Source organism: Glycine soja, chromosome 18 (assembly GCF_004193775.1).
Source record: "Glycine soja cultivar W05 chromosome 18, ASM419377v2, whole genome shotgun sequence".
Classification (NCBI taxonomy): Eukaryota; Viridiplantae; Streptophyta; class Magnoliopsida; order Fabales; family Fabaceae; genus Glycine; species Glycine soja.
In genome coordinates this window covers 21,926,368-21,946,915 of record NC_041019.1, presented here as the reverse complement: position 1 = coordinate 21,946,915, position 20,548 = coordinate 21,926,368, and the positions used below count along the sequence as shown (strand labels likewise).

General features: G+C 36.3%; 1 protein-coding gene across 1 annotated transcript; it reads right to left on the bottom strand.

Moving 5' to 3' along the window:
- Positions 1-20,173: 20,173 nt before the first annotated feature.
- On the bottom strand, positions 20,174-20,548 carry LOC114397094. The gene has a single exon (XM_028359217.1). The coding sequence runs from the start codon at positions 20,546-20,548 to the stop codon at positions 20,174-20,176; it is 375 nt and encodes a 124-aa protein (XP_028215018.1).

Below are 20,548 nucleotides of genomic sequence, written 5' to 3'. Positions count from 1 at the left end.
CACTATTGCACACCACTTGCTCTTTGTTTGTGTATCTAAAGAATGTAACTTTGATATACAACAAGCATCAGAGGATAATAAGAGCTTTCAAAAACATAATCAGAGCAAACATGTTATCTGTATACATGAGCATATTATGTTGTGATATATGAAACTCTCCTTGAGTTCATTACCTTATGCATGTATTAGAGAATATGTGTCAATTAGAGCATGCATGTTATAGATATCAAAGCATATGTGTAGAAATTTTTTTTAAAACATGAAAACACACATATGTGACCACCAGAACACTTGTTTTATTAAAATTGGCATATGAGTACAAGTGTTTTCAAATCAAAATTCCTATTCTATTTTCTCCCCCTTTGTCATTATCAAAAGACACGGGCTCAAAAAGAAAGATGAAATGACTTGATTATCATGGTGAACCTTCAGTGGATGGTGGTTGAGGGATAGGAGGTGATGACTTTGATGGTGAAGGCAATGGTGCAGACATATGATCTTCAAATATTGTAGCCTCTGATGAAGGAACCATGGGTGCAGGAACCTCAGGATGAGGTTGCACAATAGTGGTTGGTGGTGGTAGAGGTGGTTGAGGTGTGGGTGCATACTGTTGTTGGACAGATGAAGGCAACCTTTGTTGCATCAGCAGATTCATGTTGTAGAGAACAAAATCGTTGAAGGATTTGAGTGAAGACTCCAAAGTTTTCTCGATCAACAAGTTGGTCTCCATGCATTTAGCAATGAATCTTCGTTCCATAGTTTCTTCCAAGTTGGCCTGTTGAAGGCACAATAGTTCTTGAATCCTTTCTTCATCCACACCACTTGGAGCAAATGTGATCAAAGGAGTTATCTCACGAGGAGTACTGGAAGTGCTAATGGTGGCTAAGGTATCATCCACAACTGGTGGAGGTTGTAAAGTAACTTCAATTAGTGGAGGTTCAATAACATCGACTTAAGGTCTAAGATGTGCATGAAGATGGTTGAACAATTCTTTAGATTCAAGCTTCTTCTATTTTTGTTTTGCTTCAGCCTCTTTTTGTATCTCCATCAACTAACGGTTCAACTTGTCTTGTTTTCATTGAAGCTCAGTTGCCATGCCTTGACCTGGAACCCAAGGATTCTTATAAGAAGAGTATGGATGTTCTTGAAGGGTAGGAAACCTTGCCCAGATAGTGATCATGACTCTTCTCATTGCATCCTCATAATACCTATGCAAGTTGAAGACAAACTGAGAGCAAAGAGGAGGAGTATCATGAATTAGATGTTGATAGAACTCATTATCTCCTTTTTTCCTTAGAAAACACATTTGTCAGTTGTTGAAGCGATACGTCTTGGTTGGATGCAAGATTTGCACCATATGCATGTGGTTGGAGTTTTCTTCCTTATCGTAGTCAGAGGTGGAAGAAAGGTGAGAGTTCTCATACATGTCTTTATAGTAAAAGAGCATGGTGTCATTCTGATTAAACTCAATGCCTAGCTTTAACACAACAGATTTTGTAGCCGCATCCTTGGTAAAGTGCCTACTCCATTCATAAGGAATTGGACACAAGGCAACCTTGTCTTTTGAACCTTGATTAGGCGTAACCTTGCTATGGGGAAGAACTTTTCCTTTCTTCTTCCATAGGTCCAACGGTGGTAATCTTGGAGCTATTCTATTAGGCATGAATTTGATAGAAGTTGTGCATCGGATGTGGAAACCTGGAGGATAGCTTGGCCATTGATCTGTCAACCCACATTGCAGCATTATCATGCCAACATTATATACATCATCCTTAGTCAGGGGTTTGCAGAGAGGTTTCTGAAAGAGAATGTAAGGGGTTTGCAAAGGGTTTGATCATGAAAGGATGTGATGATGAATGATGGTGATGCTTAAGTGTTTAGGGTGAAGAGAGAGAAAGAGATCGTAGGGGAAGTTGAAAAGATATGGGCTTTTTCAAACTAGATCTAACTCACTTCAGTTGTCTTAGCACATGTGCACTCAAAATGCTATGTTTCACTAAACTTGCGTCCAGGGTCACAGTCCATATATTGGACACATGTGTGTAGTGCATAGATACTGACTAAGCTCATTGGATGATAGGTCCTTTTTAGTGATACCGTCTTTAAAGCCTGGTTTTCTAAGACGGTCATGATGTCATCACCGTCTTTGAAAGTTGATATTTTCTAAGACGGTGTCCTTTCGACCGTCTTTGAAAGTGACACACTTTCAACGACATTAGATTCAAAGACGGTCAAACACCGTCGTTGTTTGTCTCTTTCCACCGTTGTTGAAACTGCTTTTTCTACCAGTGGGCTCATTTATTTAAATTTATTTGTTAAAAAAAATTAATAAAATAAGCAAGTTTTTATTTTTTAGTATTTTTGTTTAATCGGTTTTTGCTAAAAATAAGTTATTTTCTGTTTTTCTAAAAAAAACAAATTCTATCTACTTCCTAAAAAAGTGTTTTTTTAAAAAGTATTTTTTTTAAATTGTTTTTTTTTTCAAATTTAAACAAAGTCACCTTTGGAAGAGATTTAGTTTATGTCTTTTATCAAAGTCTTATATAAGCATGTTTTTTTTCTTAATTATTAGAAGATATGACACAAGATGAGCGATATATTAAAAATGTATGTAAAATATATTATTAAGTCTTGAACAAATGATATCTTTCCATATCTAGATTTCAAATATTTATTGTTAACTATTAGTAATATTAGATTTATACGAGTTTTCAGTTTTGTGTTTTTCTTGCCCCTCTCTCTTACAATTAGGGGTAGGTAAACTAGCTCAGGTCCATGGACTGGTCCGCGGGACCCGTGGTCCACGCGGGTTACAGACCAATTTTTTAAAACAGTCTATGGTTATGTCATATTTTTGGGCCTGCCCTGCTTAACCCGCGAACTATGCGGGTTTGACCTGTGGGATCCGCGGGTTGCCCGCAGCCCGCATTAGGTTTGATTTATGTGACCTTGACCCAATTATATTAGGTTTAATTTTCTCTTTTTCACTTTAAACTTTTCTTTTAAAACAACAGATAAAGAAATATATTAGATAAGATAAAGATTTAAAGATAAAAATAAAAGATTTAAATTAAAAGATGATAAATATAAAAAAAAATAAGATAGATAATAAAAATAAAAGATTAAGATAAAAAAGATAAGTGATAACATGCTAAAAATCTTCCTTTTTGATATTTTCTCGATCTTTTTTCTCTTTTAATCTATTCTTTTCATGTCTGCAAGCCATAAATAATAAAAATATTAATTCTTATCATTTAAGTCAAAAATAATTGTTAAATAAATATTTTTAAAGATATTTCAATATATTTTTATTATAAAAAATAGCTTACATCAGAGATGAAGATGTTTAAATTTCATACTTTAGATTTATTGCTTGGATTTTCTTTTGTTAAGACATTATTTATTTTATTGATGTAATTGACGAGTTATTGAGATTTTATTTACATTTGTATTGAACTTAATTTCATTGTATTGTATTTTTATTAAAATTGAAATTCTTTTACAATTAGGCCCACGGACCGGTCTGTTTGACCCGCAGGGTCCGCGGGGCGGGGCAGACCAATTTATTTGGTCCGTGAAGAAGCGGGACAGACTGACCCAGTCCGTTGCCAATGCGGGTTTATGCGGGGGCCTTACGCGGGGTGGGCCGGCCCGCTTACCCACCCCTACTTACAATAACAAAAAATTATATTCATTTTATTTGAATTGCAATAATAATGAATTTGATTTAAGGTTTTATGAAGAGAAAATTATAAGAAAAAATTTGAGACATAAAATGATAGCTTTAAATAGATAACAATTATTTGAAAAGAATTTAACGAATATACCAGTAATCCATTAAAAAAAATGAATATACGAGCAATATAAAATTTAAAAAATGTTAAAAGGAATTTGAATATGCAATTCATCATTATTCAAACAATTTTTTTAAGTCTAAATTTTTAGTATACATATTATTTATTATTTCTCTATAACTGACATTTTAATCGAATTCAATATCTTAATTATAAATTAATATAATCATTAATATATATAACTACTAGTTAAATGCAATTTCAAATTATCAGTTATTCAATAATAACTATTCTTAATCACACATAACAATGACAATTATCATATTATTTGAATGAAACAAATCAACGCAAGTACTACAAGGTTTGGGTACAGTGACAATGAGTTTAACGTATAAAAGAACAATGGAAATAGATGGGAAACTAAATCTAATTACCTATAGAAATAAATGAACTGGGCTACACAACCTCCAGTACAAAACCAAAAAAATAGTAGATTATGTAATGCAACCACATTATCACGTGGAGTATAAATAGAAATATTAGCTCTCCACTTTAGTCCTCGCCTAGGATGGGATAGCCTACTTGTAATTCCTAGCAAATTCACCCAACCATTTTAGTGAAGTGTTAGTGTGTTGTCCGCACATGACCAAAAGCAGAGGTAGTTTGCCATAATCGACAAAAATTAGTCTTAAGGATTGTAATTGAAAAGGTGGAATGATGTTATTATAAAGGTAATAAAGGGTAAAAAGACTGGTCGAGGTGTGTTAAAGAGCCAATAAAATATAGTCGATGATTTCAACAGATTTGAGGAGCGATCAAGGGACACAAGGGAAGATGAACAATTCATAATGGAAGTATATGATATAAGGATACTTTCATCCATTAGACTACAATTTTTTAAAATTAAGATTTTGAAGTTTTGAGGAAAAGTTGAAACTACCTTGAAATACTAATGTTGCTAATGCCATATTATTATTATAAAGGATAAAAATCCTCGGAGATATTGTTGTTGGTGCCAATTCAAATGCAATTTCTTGGTGTATACCTCTAGATTGGCACAGAACAAGAGTCATATCACCTACACCAGTAGAAAGAGACATCATATTCAACCACATCTATAGATATCACTCTTAAGTTAAACCTAGCCACCCTGTATTTTTTCAAAAAATATATTCAAGGAAGTATGTACAGCTAAACATAACCTCAATCCCCATTTGGATTTCAGGTTTATACAAAATAGAAAGAGACCAATGAGAAAATTAAATTACAATCCAACTATATCCTGTTTGTAATCCTCTGTCTAGTGTATATATGTGTCATCCAATTGCCAAAAATGAGACTGGATAAAGAGAAAGCTTACCTGTTCTTGAATTTTATCTGCAGAGGGTTGCTTTAATTTGTGACATTCTGCAGCATTTTGCTATGGAATCAATGGAAAGAGAGATGATGGAGGAGTTAGGAAAACATAAGAAGGTGGAGAAATAGGAAGAGATGCATGAGAAAACGATGAAGATTTCAATGAAATTTAGTAACCAATGAAAAACATTTGGTTCACACTGTCAATTGAAAAAAAATAGTAACCTATATGCCATAAAGTCTAAACAGGGTATACCAGATTGAGAAATGGGAGGAGTACTATGCCACGTAAGCAAAAAGGCTGATTTGGAAGAATGTGGTATTTCTAAAAATCTGGGATGGCAACGTGACATTTCATTACTCTGATTTTATATATTATAAATATATGCTAACATTTACTTTATCTTTTGCTTTTGGATTATCGGTGACTAATTCTACTAAAGGGTAAAAGAAGAAAGGAAAAGGTGGAGGGAAGAGTAAAGCTGATCCTAAGAACATTTGTAATTATTGCAAAGAACTAGGTCACGAGAAGCGAGATTGTCCAAAGAAAGATTTTGTTGTTGCTCTTGTTCATGATGACTCTTCATCAGAAAGCGATTTGGTTCTGATTGTTGGTGAACAACTACAATAACATTTTAAACAATGGGTATTGGACTTAGGTTGTTCTTATCATATGTGTCCACAAAAACATTTGTTTGTGACATATGAGAAGATGTCTGGTGGTAACATTCTCATGGGTAATGATGCTCCTTATAAGTCTATAGGTATAGGTTCTATACAAATCAAAATGATTAATGGTGTTGTTAGAACCTCAACTGAAGTTCATCACGTTCATGAGCTTAAGAAAAATGTTGTATTTATAGGTGCCATGGATTTGAAAGTTTTTTCTTGTTGGGTTGAAGGTGGAGTTATGCAGATCAAAGGGAAAGGAAAGTCTATGGTAATGCAGTGAACCAAGCAAGAAAATTTGTACATCCTTTAGGGGTCCACTGTGGCAGGCTCTGTCTCTACTATTTCACAATCTAAAAGTCATGCGTCCAATGACTCATTTGATAATTCTCTGTGGCATCTAAATCTTGGCCACATGAGTGGAAAAGGTCTGGATATTCTTAGCAAGCAAGCCTTACTTGGAAATGAAAAGGTGGAACCTCTTCAGTTTTGTGAGCAATGCGTCTATAGGAAGCAACATTAGACAAAGTTTCCAAAGGCTATGCACACAACAAAGGCAATATTGGATGATAACGATTGTTGAATCATTTAAAAACAAATTTACCAAGGAATTCTGTAGCACAAGATTAGCCTAGGTCGAACTCAAAAATATGATTCAATATGGTTCCTACATTCATTCACTTATAAACAGGAAGGGGCATTTTTGTCAAACAGTTTGTGAGCAACTCTAAAAGAATATGAAAACACAAAAACAGAATTGAAGAAACAAAACAAAACAAGAACAAGATACAATTCAAGATTAAAAGCATCAATCCAATTCGCCAAACCAATGCAATTAGAATTATCACAGTCACTACAGATGATGTTCAATGTGAAAGTTCACTCAAATGCATTAGAGAAAGTTCAATCGAATCAAATCTCTAAATTGTTTGAAATCACAAATTAGAGTGGACAATCATCCAAACAATTTGTGATTAATTTTCAAAATTAGGAAATGAATCCATAAACTAATCCATTTTCAATACTAAACGTAATCACAATCATGAAAAACGAAAATAGGATTGAAGAGAAAGAAGAACATTCACAAAGAGTAGAAATCTCAAACTAAGACTCAAAATCAGCTTTGCTTGAAGTGGATCCTTGGATTGATTAACTGTTTAGCCCTCCATGATCATCACCAATGGAGAAGCCACAAAATTTGTGTAAGAAAATGGTGGAACAGAAGTGAAAAGTTGAAGAAGAATGAAGAACACTTGAGAGAAAAAGAGAGAAAAGAGAAAGCTTGCACAACAAGTTTAGTACAAAATGAAGTGTAGTGAAGTGTTTCTCCCAATGAATTTCTCCAAAATGGAGTTCACTCTTAACTAACTATCTAACACTAATATATAGAGTGTTAGTAACTAACTAACTAATTAACTACCTAACTAACTAATTAACTACCTAACTAACTACACAAAACAAAAGCCCAAACTCGCAGCCCAATTCTTCAAGTGCAAAGGCTCTGTCTTCCAAGCTCAATTTGACCCTCAAGATGGTAGAATTGGCCAAAGCTTATTTGTAACGAAGTTGAATATCCTTTTCTTATCTTTCCAGGGACTACTCACACGTTCCATTTTGAAGTTTGGTAGTGTCCTCTAGGCCCTGCACAAGGAGGATAGGTCATGCACAAAATCTGAAATTTAGCTACAATTCTCAATTAAGTTCAATCATTTGCCTTAGACCAAAATTGGGTTAAGGTGAGAAAATAAGAGTCAAAGATATGTCAATTGGTCTAATAAGAATATAAAAATATTAAACTACAAATGCTCTATCATTGGACTATATCCATTCTGACTGTTGGGGGCTCTCGAGAGAGTTCCATCACTGGGAGGGGCAAGGTCTTTCCTCTCCATCACCGATGATTACTCCAAGATGGCATGGGTATTCATGACAAAGCAAACATCTGAAGCTTTGAATTTTTTTCAAGCATTGAATGATTCTTATAAAGAATTAGACATGAAAGACAGTAAAGTGTCTTAGGACTAACAATGGCTTGGAATTATGTTCTACTGAATTCAATGAATTCTGTAGAGATGAAGGCATAGAAATACAATATATTGTATGTTATACTCTACAACAAAATGAAGTAGCTAAAAGAATGAACAAGACCTTATTGGAAAGGTCTAGATGCATGTTATCCAATTCAGGCTTGAATATGAGTTTTTGGGCTGAGGCAATCAACACAACATGTTATCTCCTAAATCATTCATCGTCCATTACTGTAGACTTTAAGACCTCTATTGAGGTATGGTCTAACAAACCTACTGAATACTCAATGTTGAAGGTGTATGTATGCTCGACATACTAGCAAGTAAGTGAAGGTAAGCTGGAGCCCAGAGCCAAAAATGGCTCCTTTATAGGCTATGGAGATGGAATCAAAGGATTTCAAGTCTAGTCTCTATTTGAAAGAAAGATCATTCTCAATAGAGATGTCTTCTTTGAAGGACTCTTTATGCTTCATTCTAAATCCGATGAAAATTTGGGCAAGGTTGAGGACATTACTAAGCAGGTGGAGTTTGAGAACACCACAATCAAAAACATTAGTGATCAAAAGCAGTTTGAAACACCTAATGAGACTGATCAGGATCTTCTAATGCACTCTCAACATCAATTGGGGGACTGATTGGACATGTCAAAACCATCTGAAGCTGCCCAAAACCACAACACCTACAAAGTCATAAAGGAAAATCAAAGCTCTTAAAAGATATGGCTTTGATATAGTGTCTTATGCGCTATAGGTAGCAAAAGACATTGATTCATTCAAATCAACCACTTATCAAGAAGCAATTTCCTAATCTGAAGCTAAAGAATGGACGATGGCTATGAATAAAGAGATGGAATCTCGTCAAAAGAACCAAACTTGGGATTTAGTTGAGCAACCTAAAGGCAGACGAGTAGTGGGGTGCAAGTGGATCTTCAAAAAGAAATCTAGATTGTCCATTAAAGAATTAATTTGTTATAAAGAAAGTCTAGTAGCTAAGGGTTATAATCAGAAGGAAGGCATGGACTACAACGAGATATTCTCTCTAGTAGTTTGATACACGTCCATCCTTGTTTTGCTGGCCCTTGTGGAAACTCTAGACATAGAGTTAGAGCAACTCGATGTCAAAACTGTCTTTCTTCATGGAAGACTAGAGGAAGACATTCTAATGCAACAACTTGAAGGTTTTGAGGTGGAAGGAAAGGAAAATGTTGTTTGTAGATTGAAGAAATCTTTTTATGGGCTGAAGCAATCACCAAGATAGTGGTATAAGAGATTTAATGAGTTATTGTCTCTTAGAGGTACATCAAAAGTCCCTATGACTCATGTGTTTATCATAGGATGGTGGAGGCTGGTTTCCACATCTATCTACTACTCTATGTGGATGACATACTCAAAGCATCTTAAATTTTTTTTGACAATTCAGAAGTTGAAGTCACTACATAGTAGTGAATTTGAGATGAAGGACATGGGAGCTACTGAAAAGATTCTAAGCATAGAGAACAAGAGGGATCGAGTCTAGAATAAGCTTTTTTTGTATCAGAAGGAATACATTGACAAAGTGTTGAGTCATTTTGGGATGGCATCCACAACACCATTAAGTACTCCTTTGATAGCGTCCATTCGTCTATAGACTCAATACTACTCAATCAGAATCATAGAAGGAATACATGTCTCATGTTCCTTATGCAAGTCATGTAGGTAATCTCATGTATGCTATGGTATGCACTAGACCGAACCTAACACAAGCAGTCAGTATTGTGAGTAGGTATATATGTAATCCTGGGAAAAGACATTGGTAACCTATGAAATGTATACTCAGGTACCTTAAGGGTAAAACTGATATTAGACTTGTCTTCTATGGAGACACGCCATTGTAGAAGCAAGCTTCATGATGAATCAAGAATGATTCAAAGAAGTTTTGATGATAACAAAGGTGATGAAAAAAAGCTCAAAGGTTAAGAACACTTCATGATGATCTCAAGAATCAAGATTGAATCAAGAACACTTCAAGGTTCAAAGAGAAAATTTGATTTCAAGAATCAAGAATCAAGTTTCAAGACTCAAGATTCAAGAATAAATAGAAGAATTAATCAAGATAAGTATGAAAAAATTTATTTCAAAAACTGAGTAGCACATGGATTTTTCTCAAAACTTGTTTACCAAAGAGTTTTTACTCTCTGGTAATCGATTACCAGATTGTTGTAATCGATTACTAGTAGCAAAATGTTTTTGAAAAAGTTTTCAACTAAATTTACAACATTCCAATTGATTTCAAAAAGCTGTAATCGATTACAACAGTGTGCTTGAACGTTGAAATTCAAATTCAAAAGTTAAGAGTCACATTCTTTCACAAAAAGAGCTTTGTGTAATCAATTACACTGATTTGGTAATCGATTACCAGTAATAGTTTCTAAACAAATCAAAAGATGTAACTCTTCAAATAGTTTTTGACTTTTTCAAATTGGTTAGTTTTTCTAAAAGTTATAACTCTTCTAATGGTTCTCTTAACCAGACATGAAGAGTCTATAAAAGCAAGGCTTTGTTTTGCATTTCAATAATCTTGAACAACCTTTACAATACAATCCTTTACAATCTTTTAATCTCTTTGAACTTCTTCTTCTTCTTGTGCCAAAAGCTTTCCAAAAGTTTTTTGGTTTTCTAAACCTTGAAAACTTGTGCTATTCATCCTTTTCATTCTCTTCTCCCTTTGCCAAAAAGAATTCGCCCAAGACTAACCGCCTGAATTCTTTTGTGTCTCCCTTCTCCCTTGTCAAAGAATTCAAAACGACACAGTCTGAGAATTCTTTTGATTCTTCCCTTTCCCATATACAAAAGATTTCAAAGGACTAACCGCCTGAGAATTCTTTTGTATCCCCATTCATAAAGTTTCAAAGGTTTAACCGCCTGAGATCTTTGACTTAACACATTGGAGGGTACATCCTTTGCGGTACAAGTAGAGGATACATCTACTTGGGTTTGACTGAGAACAAAAGAGGGTACATCTCTTGTGGATCAGTTCTAGTGGAGGGTACATCCACTAGGTTGTTCAAAGAGAACAAGGGAGGGTACATCCCTTGTGGATCTTTGCTTGTAAAAGGATTTTTACAAGGTTGGAAAAGAAATCTCAAGGACTGCAGGTCGCTTGGGGACTGGATGTAGGCACGGGTTGTTGCCGAACCAATATAAAAACTCTTGTGTGTTTGTCTCCTTCTTCCCTACTCTTTTAATTTCCGCTGTGCACTTTAATTTCCGCTTTTACTTTTGGTTAAGATTCTTTTTTGTCTTTCATTTACTTAACAACATAGTAAAAGCCTTAGAAGAGTAAATTTTTAATTAGTAAAGATTTAGGAATAATCAATTCAACCCCCCTTCTTAATTATTCTGAGGCCACTCGATCCAACAACCATGTGCTCTCGCTGTCAGTTGGAAGGCAACACTTCAGACCACAGTGGCTTTATCCACTATAGAGGTAGAGTAATGGCTCTGGTAGAAGCAACAAAGGAAGGGATCTGGCTAAAGGGTTTGATTAGAAATCTTGGGTTTCCACAGGAAAAGACAATCATTTTATGTGACCTTCTTAGTGCAATCTATTTAGCCAAGGATCAAGTCTATCATGAAAGGACTAAGCACATTGGCATTAGATATCACTTCATCCATACTAAGAAAAGAGTCGAAGTCCAAAAAGTTGATACGAGCGAGAATCCAACTGATATGTTTACAAAGGTTGTTTTGAGAAGCAAGTTTGTGCATTGTCTGGATCTACTTAACATAGATTGTTGGAAATGAATTGAAATATTTGTAATTTAGAAATGTTATTGAACCAAGGTAGAAACTATTGATTGTTGGATGATAGACAATAGAGATAGGGTGAATAATAGTGGTTGTCTGGTCAGTACTCTTTTCTTTTGTATTAATCATCCAATCTTCTGGTGGAGCGTCCAATCGTGTAGAAGGGAGCATTAAGGCTGGTGGTTCATTAACATAAGTTGTGTTGTAATTGTAACTGTTTTCTATTTTTTGTTGTAACCATTTTTTATTAGACAGTTAGTTGTTGTCTCCTTTATAAGAAGCTTTGTATTCTAGATTCAAAGAGCTTGAGAGTGCTTTGAACCCCTTCATTGTAAATTCTATTATTCACAATAAACTTAAATATTTTGTACGATCTCTCTCTCCCCTTTCTATCATTTATGCTTCCCTATCTGAATAGAATTTCTCGAATCTTCCCAACAAGTGCATTTAGCCCAAAGGTAAATGTGTTATTATATTGGCCTCATCATTGATAACTCCTTACTTCTTACACTATATTTTGCCATAGTATATATGTCCCTATTAACTCTTATTAAGGTGATAGTTGTTTTGAAACCCATAACTCGAAGTAGGTATGGAAATAGTGAAAGACGTTAGCTTGGTCTCAAAATTTGGATCTTACCTTTTTTTTAACGATGTAGTATATGTACCTTCCTCAAAAGGAATATTATGGTAAATATGCTGCCACAGGGCAACATATGGGATAATTTACATACTCATATAATAGTATAATAGGTCCTCTATATATCATGCTTAGGAGTTTTGTATTGTATTGTGTGGTTGAAAGGCGTGACTTCACACTCAAAGATATGATGAAGAGAACTGAGACTATGGATTCCAAGTATACTAAGTTCCTGAAGCTTAATGTACCATACCTTGCCATCCCATCAAATAAAGTTAATGTTACTTTAACCTGGTTAAGTTCACATTTCCTGCAATGGATGTTGGTAATCCTTTAGTTGATGATGTTGTTGACTCTTTTGTTATGGTTGAGGTTTCACAACCTATTTAGTTAAGTATATGCTTGCAAAAAGGTCTATTAGACAAAGGCAAGTTGCTAAAGAAGTCAATTGTAAAATAAAATTTCAAATCGACAAGGTTTTTTGTCTGTGAAGATAACTTTGTAAGAAAATGTAACAACCTTTATTACAAGAGCGCTTCAGATGATAAGAAAAACAAGTTCACAAAAACACAGTATATCTTAAAATGACTAAAACACAATTTAGACCCAAGGTCAGTTAAAAGTTGAAAGAAAGCAAAAGGTAAACAAACACATAGAGTTATACTGGTTCGTCTCTACCAATGAGACTATGTCCAATTCTTGGAAAATCACCAAGTTCCACTAACTTTTCACAAGTTACAAGTATTATGTTACGACCATTTCTGACTCTTACAAATGAAACTCTACCATAAGTTTGATCAACACCCATTATTCTTTGTTCTATCAGACAAGATTTTTCGTCACTGCTAACTCTAAACAAATCATACAAGATTTATGGTTAAGGACTACTTAGAGACTAAAACAGAATCGTCTTACAGATGCATAAACAAAATCAACACTTAGTCCTTTACTCAAGGTGTTTTGAGAGCTTTTTCTAGTCTTGCAAGAGTATACATAGAGTCTTGTTAAAGGAGAATAGTAAGAAATATTTGTGTGAGATCAAATCTTTTGGTCTTCAAAGCTTCTAGTTTATATAGGCCTCATCTTTAAGTATATGTTGTCCCATAACGGGTAAATCTTCATCTGATCCACGTCTGACAAAAAAGGGTCATTGGTTGCATTTAATGCACGTCCTTTCCTCATGTAGAGAAATCTTTGTTTAAGGCTTGGGTGTACAAGAAATTTCAGCAAGAAGTGACATCTTTGTGTCAGAGCAGGTCCTGCGTAATAAAGCTCTTATTTTGATAATGAAGATGACATATCAGATCTTGACTTCATTTATTCTTCATAAGATTCAGCAGATCCTAAGAGAATGTTTTTGGAAACAAAATTTCAAATACAGAGTAATAAATAAAGTTTTAACGATTATACCACACGTTGTAACAGATCATGACTTTAATTGTCTATCGTCTGAAAAACATTAGACGTAGATGTTAGAAAGATATCAACCGAATACCACACAACATTTTATCTTTGTATTTGTTTTCATGTAATCAAAATAATTAAGGATCTTGATTCATCTTTAAGACAAAAGACGTCCTTTTGACTCAACAATCTCCCTTTTTTTATGATGTCAAACAATTACAAATGTAGAAGATGAATACTAACTTAAAGACTTTCATTGAAAAAAACATTAGTAGTCTTATTAGATGCAAGAAAGTATAAGACAAAAAGGAAAACTTAAAGCATCATAAGACATCAAGACAAAGTCTGAACAGGTAACAAAAAACATTTCTCCTCTCTTTTATTCATGTAAATATTTTCACACCAAGGATATGTGTTTTGGAGTACAGAATAAACAAATAGGACAAAATTCACTATAAGAGCTCCCACTTATATTGTACTTCCTCCAAACATAAAAGCTCAGCTCCCCCTCAGATTTTGCTTTCTTTAGACTTTGACATTTTCCCTGCCAAAGGCTTTGCCAAGTGCTTCAGCTTTTAAATTTTTCCCTCTTTGTTTGGTAGTTTCTTCATCTAGCTTCCTTAGGAACTCATCATCAAAGTCATCAGAATCATAAGAGATGGTAAAGGGGCTACCTGTTAACCTATTGGCAAGTGTACCAATTTGCACAAGTAGTATTTAAACGGTAAGACCAAGTATCGTATCCACATGGAATTTGTTTCACTTAGATGCTGAATATTTAGTATGTAAACACTTTTAACTTTGGAAATGAAATAAAAGGTTCAACAATGATTTGATTTTCTGTAATTAATTACTCTACTTATCAACTTACGAAATAAACACAAACCTGTAAAATGTGATACTTATCAAGGTAAAAGCATCGGGGAGTCTTCTACTAAACTTTCTCTTGCCGTAGTAAAATTTTTTTCTCTATCTAACGTTATTTTAGCGCTCTTGCACCACCTATTTACTCAGACCATGATTCCTCATAAGAATGAGCCTAACTCTCTTAGTTTTTGTTCTTGATTCCTCAACAAACTCGTTCTAAGGGAGTTGCAGTATGCACACAGTACAAAATACACTAGATTACTACCTTTTATTCCTAGATAAACAGACCCCTAGCTGCTCTATCAAGTCCTAAGGATTCCAAGCATTTTCCAACACTTAAAAACCTAACTAAACATACAAATGGATGATCAAGCCACTAACATGTAAAATAAATGTAGATAGAAGCAAAGAACACCAGAAAATAACATTAAATAGATAGTTAGAAGTTTACATTAAGAGTGCTCAGTAGAATAACTCCCCAACAATGAAGTTCCTAGCCCTCCATTAACAAGGAGGACTTAATACAAAGAGGAAAATAGTGTTTTGTGAAAGAAAATGGTAAAGGATGAAGAAAAATGTCTTCTCTCCAGCCTAAGTGCCCTCTTCCTTCAGTTTCACGTATTATATGCTTGGTGTCCCTTCATTTCCCACCAACTCAGTGCTTTAAAGGCTTTTGGACTTCTCAGCACATGAAGGTGTGCTCAGCGAGAGTAAGTGAATATCCGCTAAGCGAGCCTGGGCACGCTAAACGTGAGTAGAGACAATGTCCTCGTTGGACGGGCTAGCTATACGCTAAGTGCACTGCTCTCTAACTAAACATCTTCTAGGGTTTTGCATTCACTCAGCGAACTAGCTGCCTCGCTAAGCGAATAAGGCGCGCTTAACCAATCTGGCTCGCGAAGCGAGTTCTTCAGCAGCATTTCATACCTTTCCTTCTTTAGCCTACAGACTGAGTTAAATTCAACATTAGTTCACAAAAATGGAGTTTCTACTTTATAAATTCATACAAGAATGAAAATATTTACAATCTTCACAAAAGAAACCGTAAATTAGAGGCACATTGCTATTTTTTTTACTTCTTTTTAATGCAATAAAAGCTCATGAATAGCAATTAACAAACTCCCCCAAATTTACAGTTTTGCTTGTCCTCAAGCAAAGAAAATAACAGTTTTCTTGTCCTCAAGCAAAAGGAATCAATAGTGGTTAACCAAAATGGTGCTTGTCTCGTATGCATCAATCACACAAACAGAGATGACTAAACATGCATCAACCAATAACCTTCCGAAATGAAGTGCATTATATTCAAAGACATTAGCATGTGCATTAAGTAGCAAAAATGAAATAGGCTAGTAGGCATGACAAGTATCAAGGAAGGTCAACCAAGTTTAATCCTCACAGCCACTGTTTCTCTCATATGCACAGGTGTTTCAAGTAGTTCTTGAGATAGACAACTAACACAATTAACAACTTTTGCATTTCATCTCATTCCATACAGTCATAAACACACAAAATGAATCTAAAGGACTTCCTTTGGCTTGTAATGAGGCTAGGCTAAGAACAATTTATGGTTTTTCTAGGATGCAAAACTTTGGTTTTAGGAGAGCATTCATCCATAGATCACTTTTTATTGACATGCCACAGTCAGCAGCGCAATTAATAACACACAAAGCTTCCTTTGTTTTTTATGTTCTTTTTCTCTTCTCTTTTTTTTATTTTATTTTAGCAGTTTATAATTACTGTTAATGGTTGAGATTTTGACTCTCTGTGTAGCTGTTACTTACATTCCTAAAATATAATTCACCCAAACACACTCCTCCAAATTTGGGACAAATTTTTCTTAAACCATACAATGCTCTCCTATAACCTAAGATAGGATATACAAAGATAACATTTACATTTAGGTTCATGGTTCAATGACTCATTCATTCATATTTAAGCTCAAAAGGGGTGCAAGGGTTTAATCATTCATAAACATGGTAAGGCTATTTGGCTAAGTGGCTAAATCAATTCAACATGGCCTTCATCATTTCCAAATCATGCATTCATTCAGTATTCAAAGATTCATGCAAAAATCAGTACTTGATGCTAGTCGTCCTCTCATAGTTTTAGATTCACTAAACTCACTAGGTTATAGCAATTGGTTACACCTTCACTATTTTCCTGTCATGCAAACTAATATTTTCACTCACGCCCCTAATTTTCATGCCCTTTCTCTTCTACATAAAGCAAACTTATTCTAGGTATATGATTTAGCAGCATAAGTCACTCATATCATGCAATCAATTCAGTTTAAATCAAATATCAAAACAAACACCACTGCTGAATAAAATCATGAAATGCAAAATTAAACCACTGTTCAACTTCCAAAGCAGTAAAATACTTCAAAACCAGTAAAATACTAAATAACTAAATGACTAGAATAATAAAAAAAATTGTTCAAAAAACAAAATAATTAAATAGGGTCCTATCAAGCTTCAATCATCCTGACCTAGAGTGGGCCATGGGTCCCAAGTCCCCTGTGCCGCAGTGACATTTTCTACATAGTCATCATTAATATCTGCCTCTATTGCGCCTGAGACTCCCTCATAAGCAGCCTCCAATGGTGTGTGATAAGGTCGTGATGAATGCTCTACAGCATGGGCACGATTGCATCACTGCTCAGTGCGGAGGGGCTGGCTAGAGCAGAAATAGGTGCTAGAGGTGGAGGGACTGGTGTTGGTGTTGGAACGTCTGAAGGGGCTCGGGCCTTGGCCTTGTGGGACCTAGGGAATGTGATGGAAGGATCCTCCGAGTTCCAGCAGTTCTTCCTGATATAGGCCAAATTAATGGCTGGGTTAAGAGACTCGAAAGTCAGAGAATCAAACACTACTCCTCTGGCTATGCATAAGGCTGTGATAAGGGCAAGAAAGCCCAACCTAGGGGAGTTGGATTGGGCCATCTTAGAAATCTGTCCTAAAATGATTGAGCCCAGGTCCATGTCCATCTTCATGATGAGGTCGTACACCAACCTTGCTCTGTCCATTTTAAGGTCAGACGTGTGAGAAGTAGGAGCGAGGTTGCAGTAGGATAGGACACTCCATGTTTGAGCGAGAGTGGTCAGATCGTTCCTCAGCAGCTTCCACAGTGCCCCCTCAACATTTAGGATAAACCTACGCCCTAGTAAACAAAGTTTGGCTGCAATAGCTTGAGGGTCAGGGTATGTGTGGCAGAAGCGGGAGTATGCTGAGTACCTCTCCCTAGGTTCGAGTACCACCGATGTCTCCAGGAAGGTATTTAGCATGGAGGCATCAAACTTGATCGTCTTCCCCCGCACCTTACATTGTATGGGGGAGCGATCCTCTGGGTCATAGAGGTTGGAGTAGAACTCCTTAACCAACGCCAGGTTAATATGATTCTCCATCAGGCGTGTGAGATTCCTATGCCACTGACAGCGCTCCAGCTCCCGGAGGAACTCATCATAATGGGAGTAAGCTAACTCCATGTTTCTCTCTGGGAGAATGTTCCTATGATGCACGTTCATCTTAAATCTCTCCCATGCGGTCTCAAACACAAATCTGGACATGTCATAAGGCTCCTGAGGCCTGGAAGAGGAAGCACATCTCTTTTTGGAAGCCATATGCACCAAAACACAGAAAAAGATTAAAGTTAGTAAGGATTTTATTGAAAACTGTCCTAAGAAAAATAAGAGGTAACATAGGGTGGGCGTTAAGCGAGATGGGCTCGCTTAGCGCGCCTTACAGAAATAACAGTATTGCACTTAGCGCATCTATCTAACTCAGCTTAGCGCCAATGGGCACTTAGCAAGACTTACTATGAATGACACTGGTGGCTTAGTGAGGTAGCCTCGCTAAGCCTTATTCCATGACAGAGAGCTATTTGCGCTTAGCACGCGAACAAACATGCAAAAGACTAGATTGCCTTGGGCTTAGCGAGACAGGCTCGCTTAGCCCAATTTTATTCCAGAGGCAAAATTGGGCTTAGCACGTGTGACGTGCTAAGCCGCAGAGGGAATGCAAAAAGCCTCTAAGTTTCAGACAATCTAAGTATGCTCGCTAAGCACAGATGGTCGACTTAGCGAGTTCATACAAACCTAGAAAATATAAGCCAACATTAAGGACTCACTAAGCCATAGTGCAATGGCTTAGCGAGTTCATCCTAAATTGCAGAAATTCAAACAAACTTGATGAACTCGCTTAGTGGAACAGGGCGCGCTTAGTGAGTTCATCCTGAAACCCAGAAATTCAAAAAAACATATGAACTCGCTTAGCGAGCACCCTCGCTTAGCGAGTTCATCGCAAAACTCAAAAATTGGGGCTTGTCAGCCTCAACTTCCTAAGCCACTATTCAGGCTTGGAAGCTTGAGGCTTAGCCCTTCTAACCAAACCATATTGCAACCTAAAGCATAGACCTAACATTACATTAACTAGACAAATACTAACAATCAACAGAACATACACAATTACATAATCAAAAGGAAACTTCTAAAGTCCTCTACCCTAAGGTTTCAATACAGAAATTAACAAAAGAAAAGAGGGAAAAAAAACTTACTTGGAACTGTATGGAGTAGTGTGATGCAACGAAAGCAGAATATGAATGATGAGCAGAAGAAAAAGGGAATGATGTGCAGTTATAGAGAATGGTAATGTAATTGCCCTAAGGCAGTTATGTTTTCCCTTTGCGGTTTCGATTTGCTTGCTAGGCGCGAGTGTCACACTAAGTGAGCACTCTTGGACGTTTAAATTTTCAGAATTTGAATTCACGCGCTTAGCGAGACAGACTCGCTCAGCCCAATTATCTAAAATGTTAACCCGAGAGGTTTTTAGTCTTAGCGCATAGATGCGTGCTTAGCGAGTTCTATAGCTCTGATTGGCCTGCAACTTCCGCTAAGCGGGCCTTGGCACGCTTAGTGGATTAAATGAGTGTTGATGCAGTAGTGGGGGTGCGCTTAGCAAGGTAGTCTCGCTTAGTACAATTGCCATTCCAGAGAGACTTTTGGGCTTAGCGAGACAGACTCGCTTAGCCCAAGTATCATTAAGGCCTAGATAGAGAGGGTTTTGCACTTAGCGCGTAGGTGCGCTTAGCGAGGCAATTTGACGCGCTTAGCGAGCTGGCTCGCTTAGCTCAATTTCATTAAATGCACAACCCGAGAAGGTTTTGGGCTTAGCGCATGTACTCATTTAGCGAGGCCCCATCAACCACTAGATGAGGGGTTGGCACGCTTAGCGAGAGTATTACTCGCTCAGCACATAGGCTATGTCTCGCTTAGCGTAGGTGTCGCGTTGAGCGAGTTGGATGACTGAAAAAATTTTCTAAGTCTCAACCCATCCTTAACTTCATAGAAGCTTGTTGCTAACCCCTTTCATTTAAGTTTATGTTTTTTCACTCTACTCTAAGCACTATCAAATGAACACAACCTAACTAATATGCATTAAAACAACATAAAATGATTGAGGAAGATAAGAAAAGTTGGGTTGCCTCCCAGCAAGTGCTTCTTTAACGTCACTAGCTTGACGTGTGTCACCTCTAAGGGTCCTGTAAATGCAAGATGGTAGTTAATCGCTCAATGTTCCCACCATGGTACAACTTTAATCTTTGCCCGTTCACAATCCAGCTTCTCTTAGGAGTTGTTGACTAAGGATCTATTAGCTCCACTACTCCATATGGCTTCACTTCTTTGATAGTAAATGGTCCAGACCATTTAGACTTCAATTTGCCTGGGAACAGCTTTAGCCTTGAGTTGAACAACAGAACTTGTTGGCCAGGCTGGAAGTCCTTCTTCAGCAAATTTTTATCGTGATATGCCTTCACCTTTTGCTTGTATAGCCTGGATGATTCATATGCATTCAACCTCATTTCCTCCAACTCCAAGAGTTGCAGCTTCCTTTTCTCTCCCGATAGAACTTCATCAAAATTCAGAAACTTCAAAGCCCAATATGCCTTATGCTCCATCTCTATTGGTAAGTAGCAGGCTTTGCCATAAACCATTTGAAATGGAGATAGTCCCAT

Bases quoted from the DNA above. Each gene is read 5' to 3' on its own strand.
- LOC114397094 (XM_028359217.1), bottom strand. From the start codon at position 20,548: ATGGGACTATCTCCATTTCAAATGGTTTATGGCAAAGCCTGCTACTTA.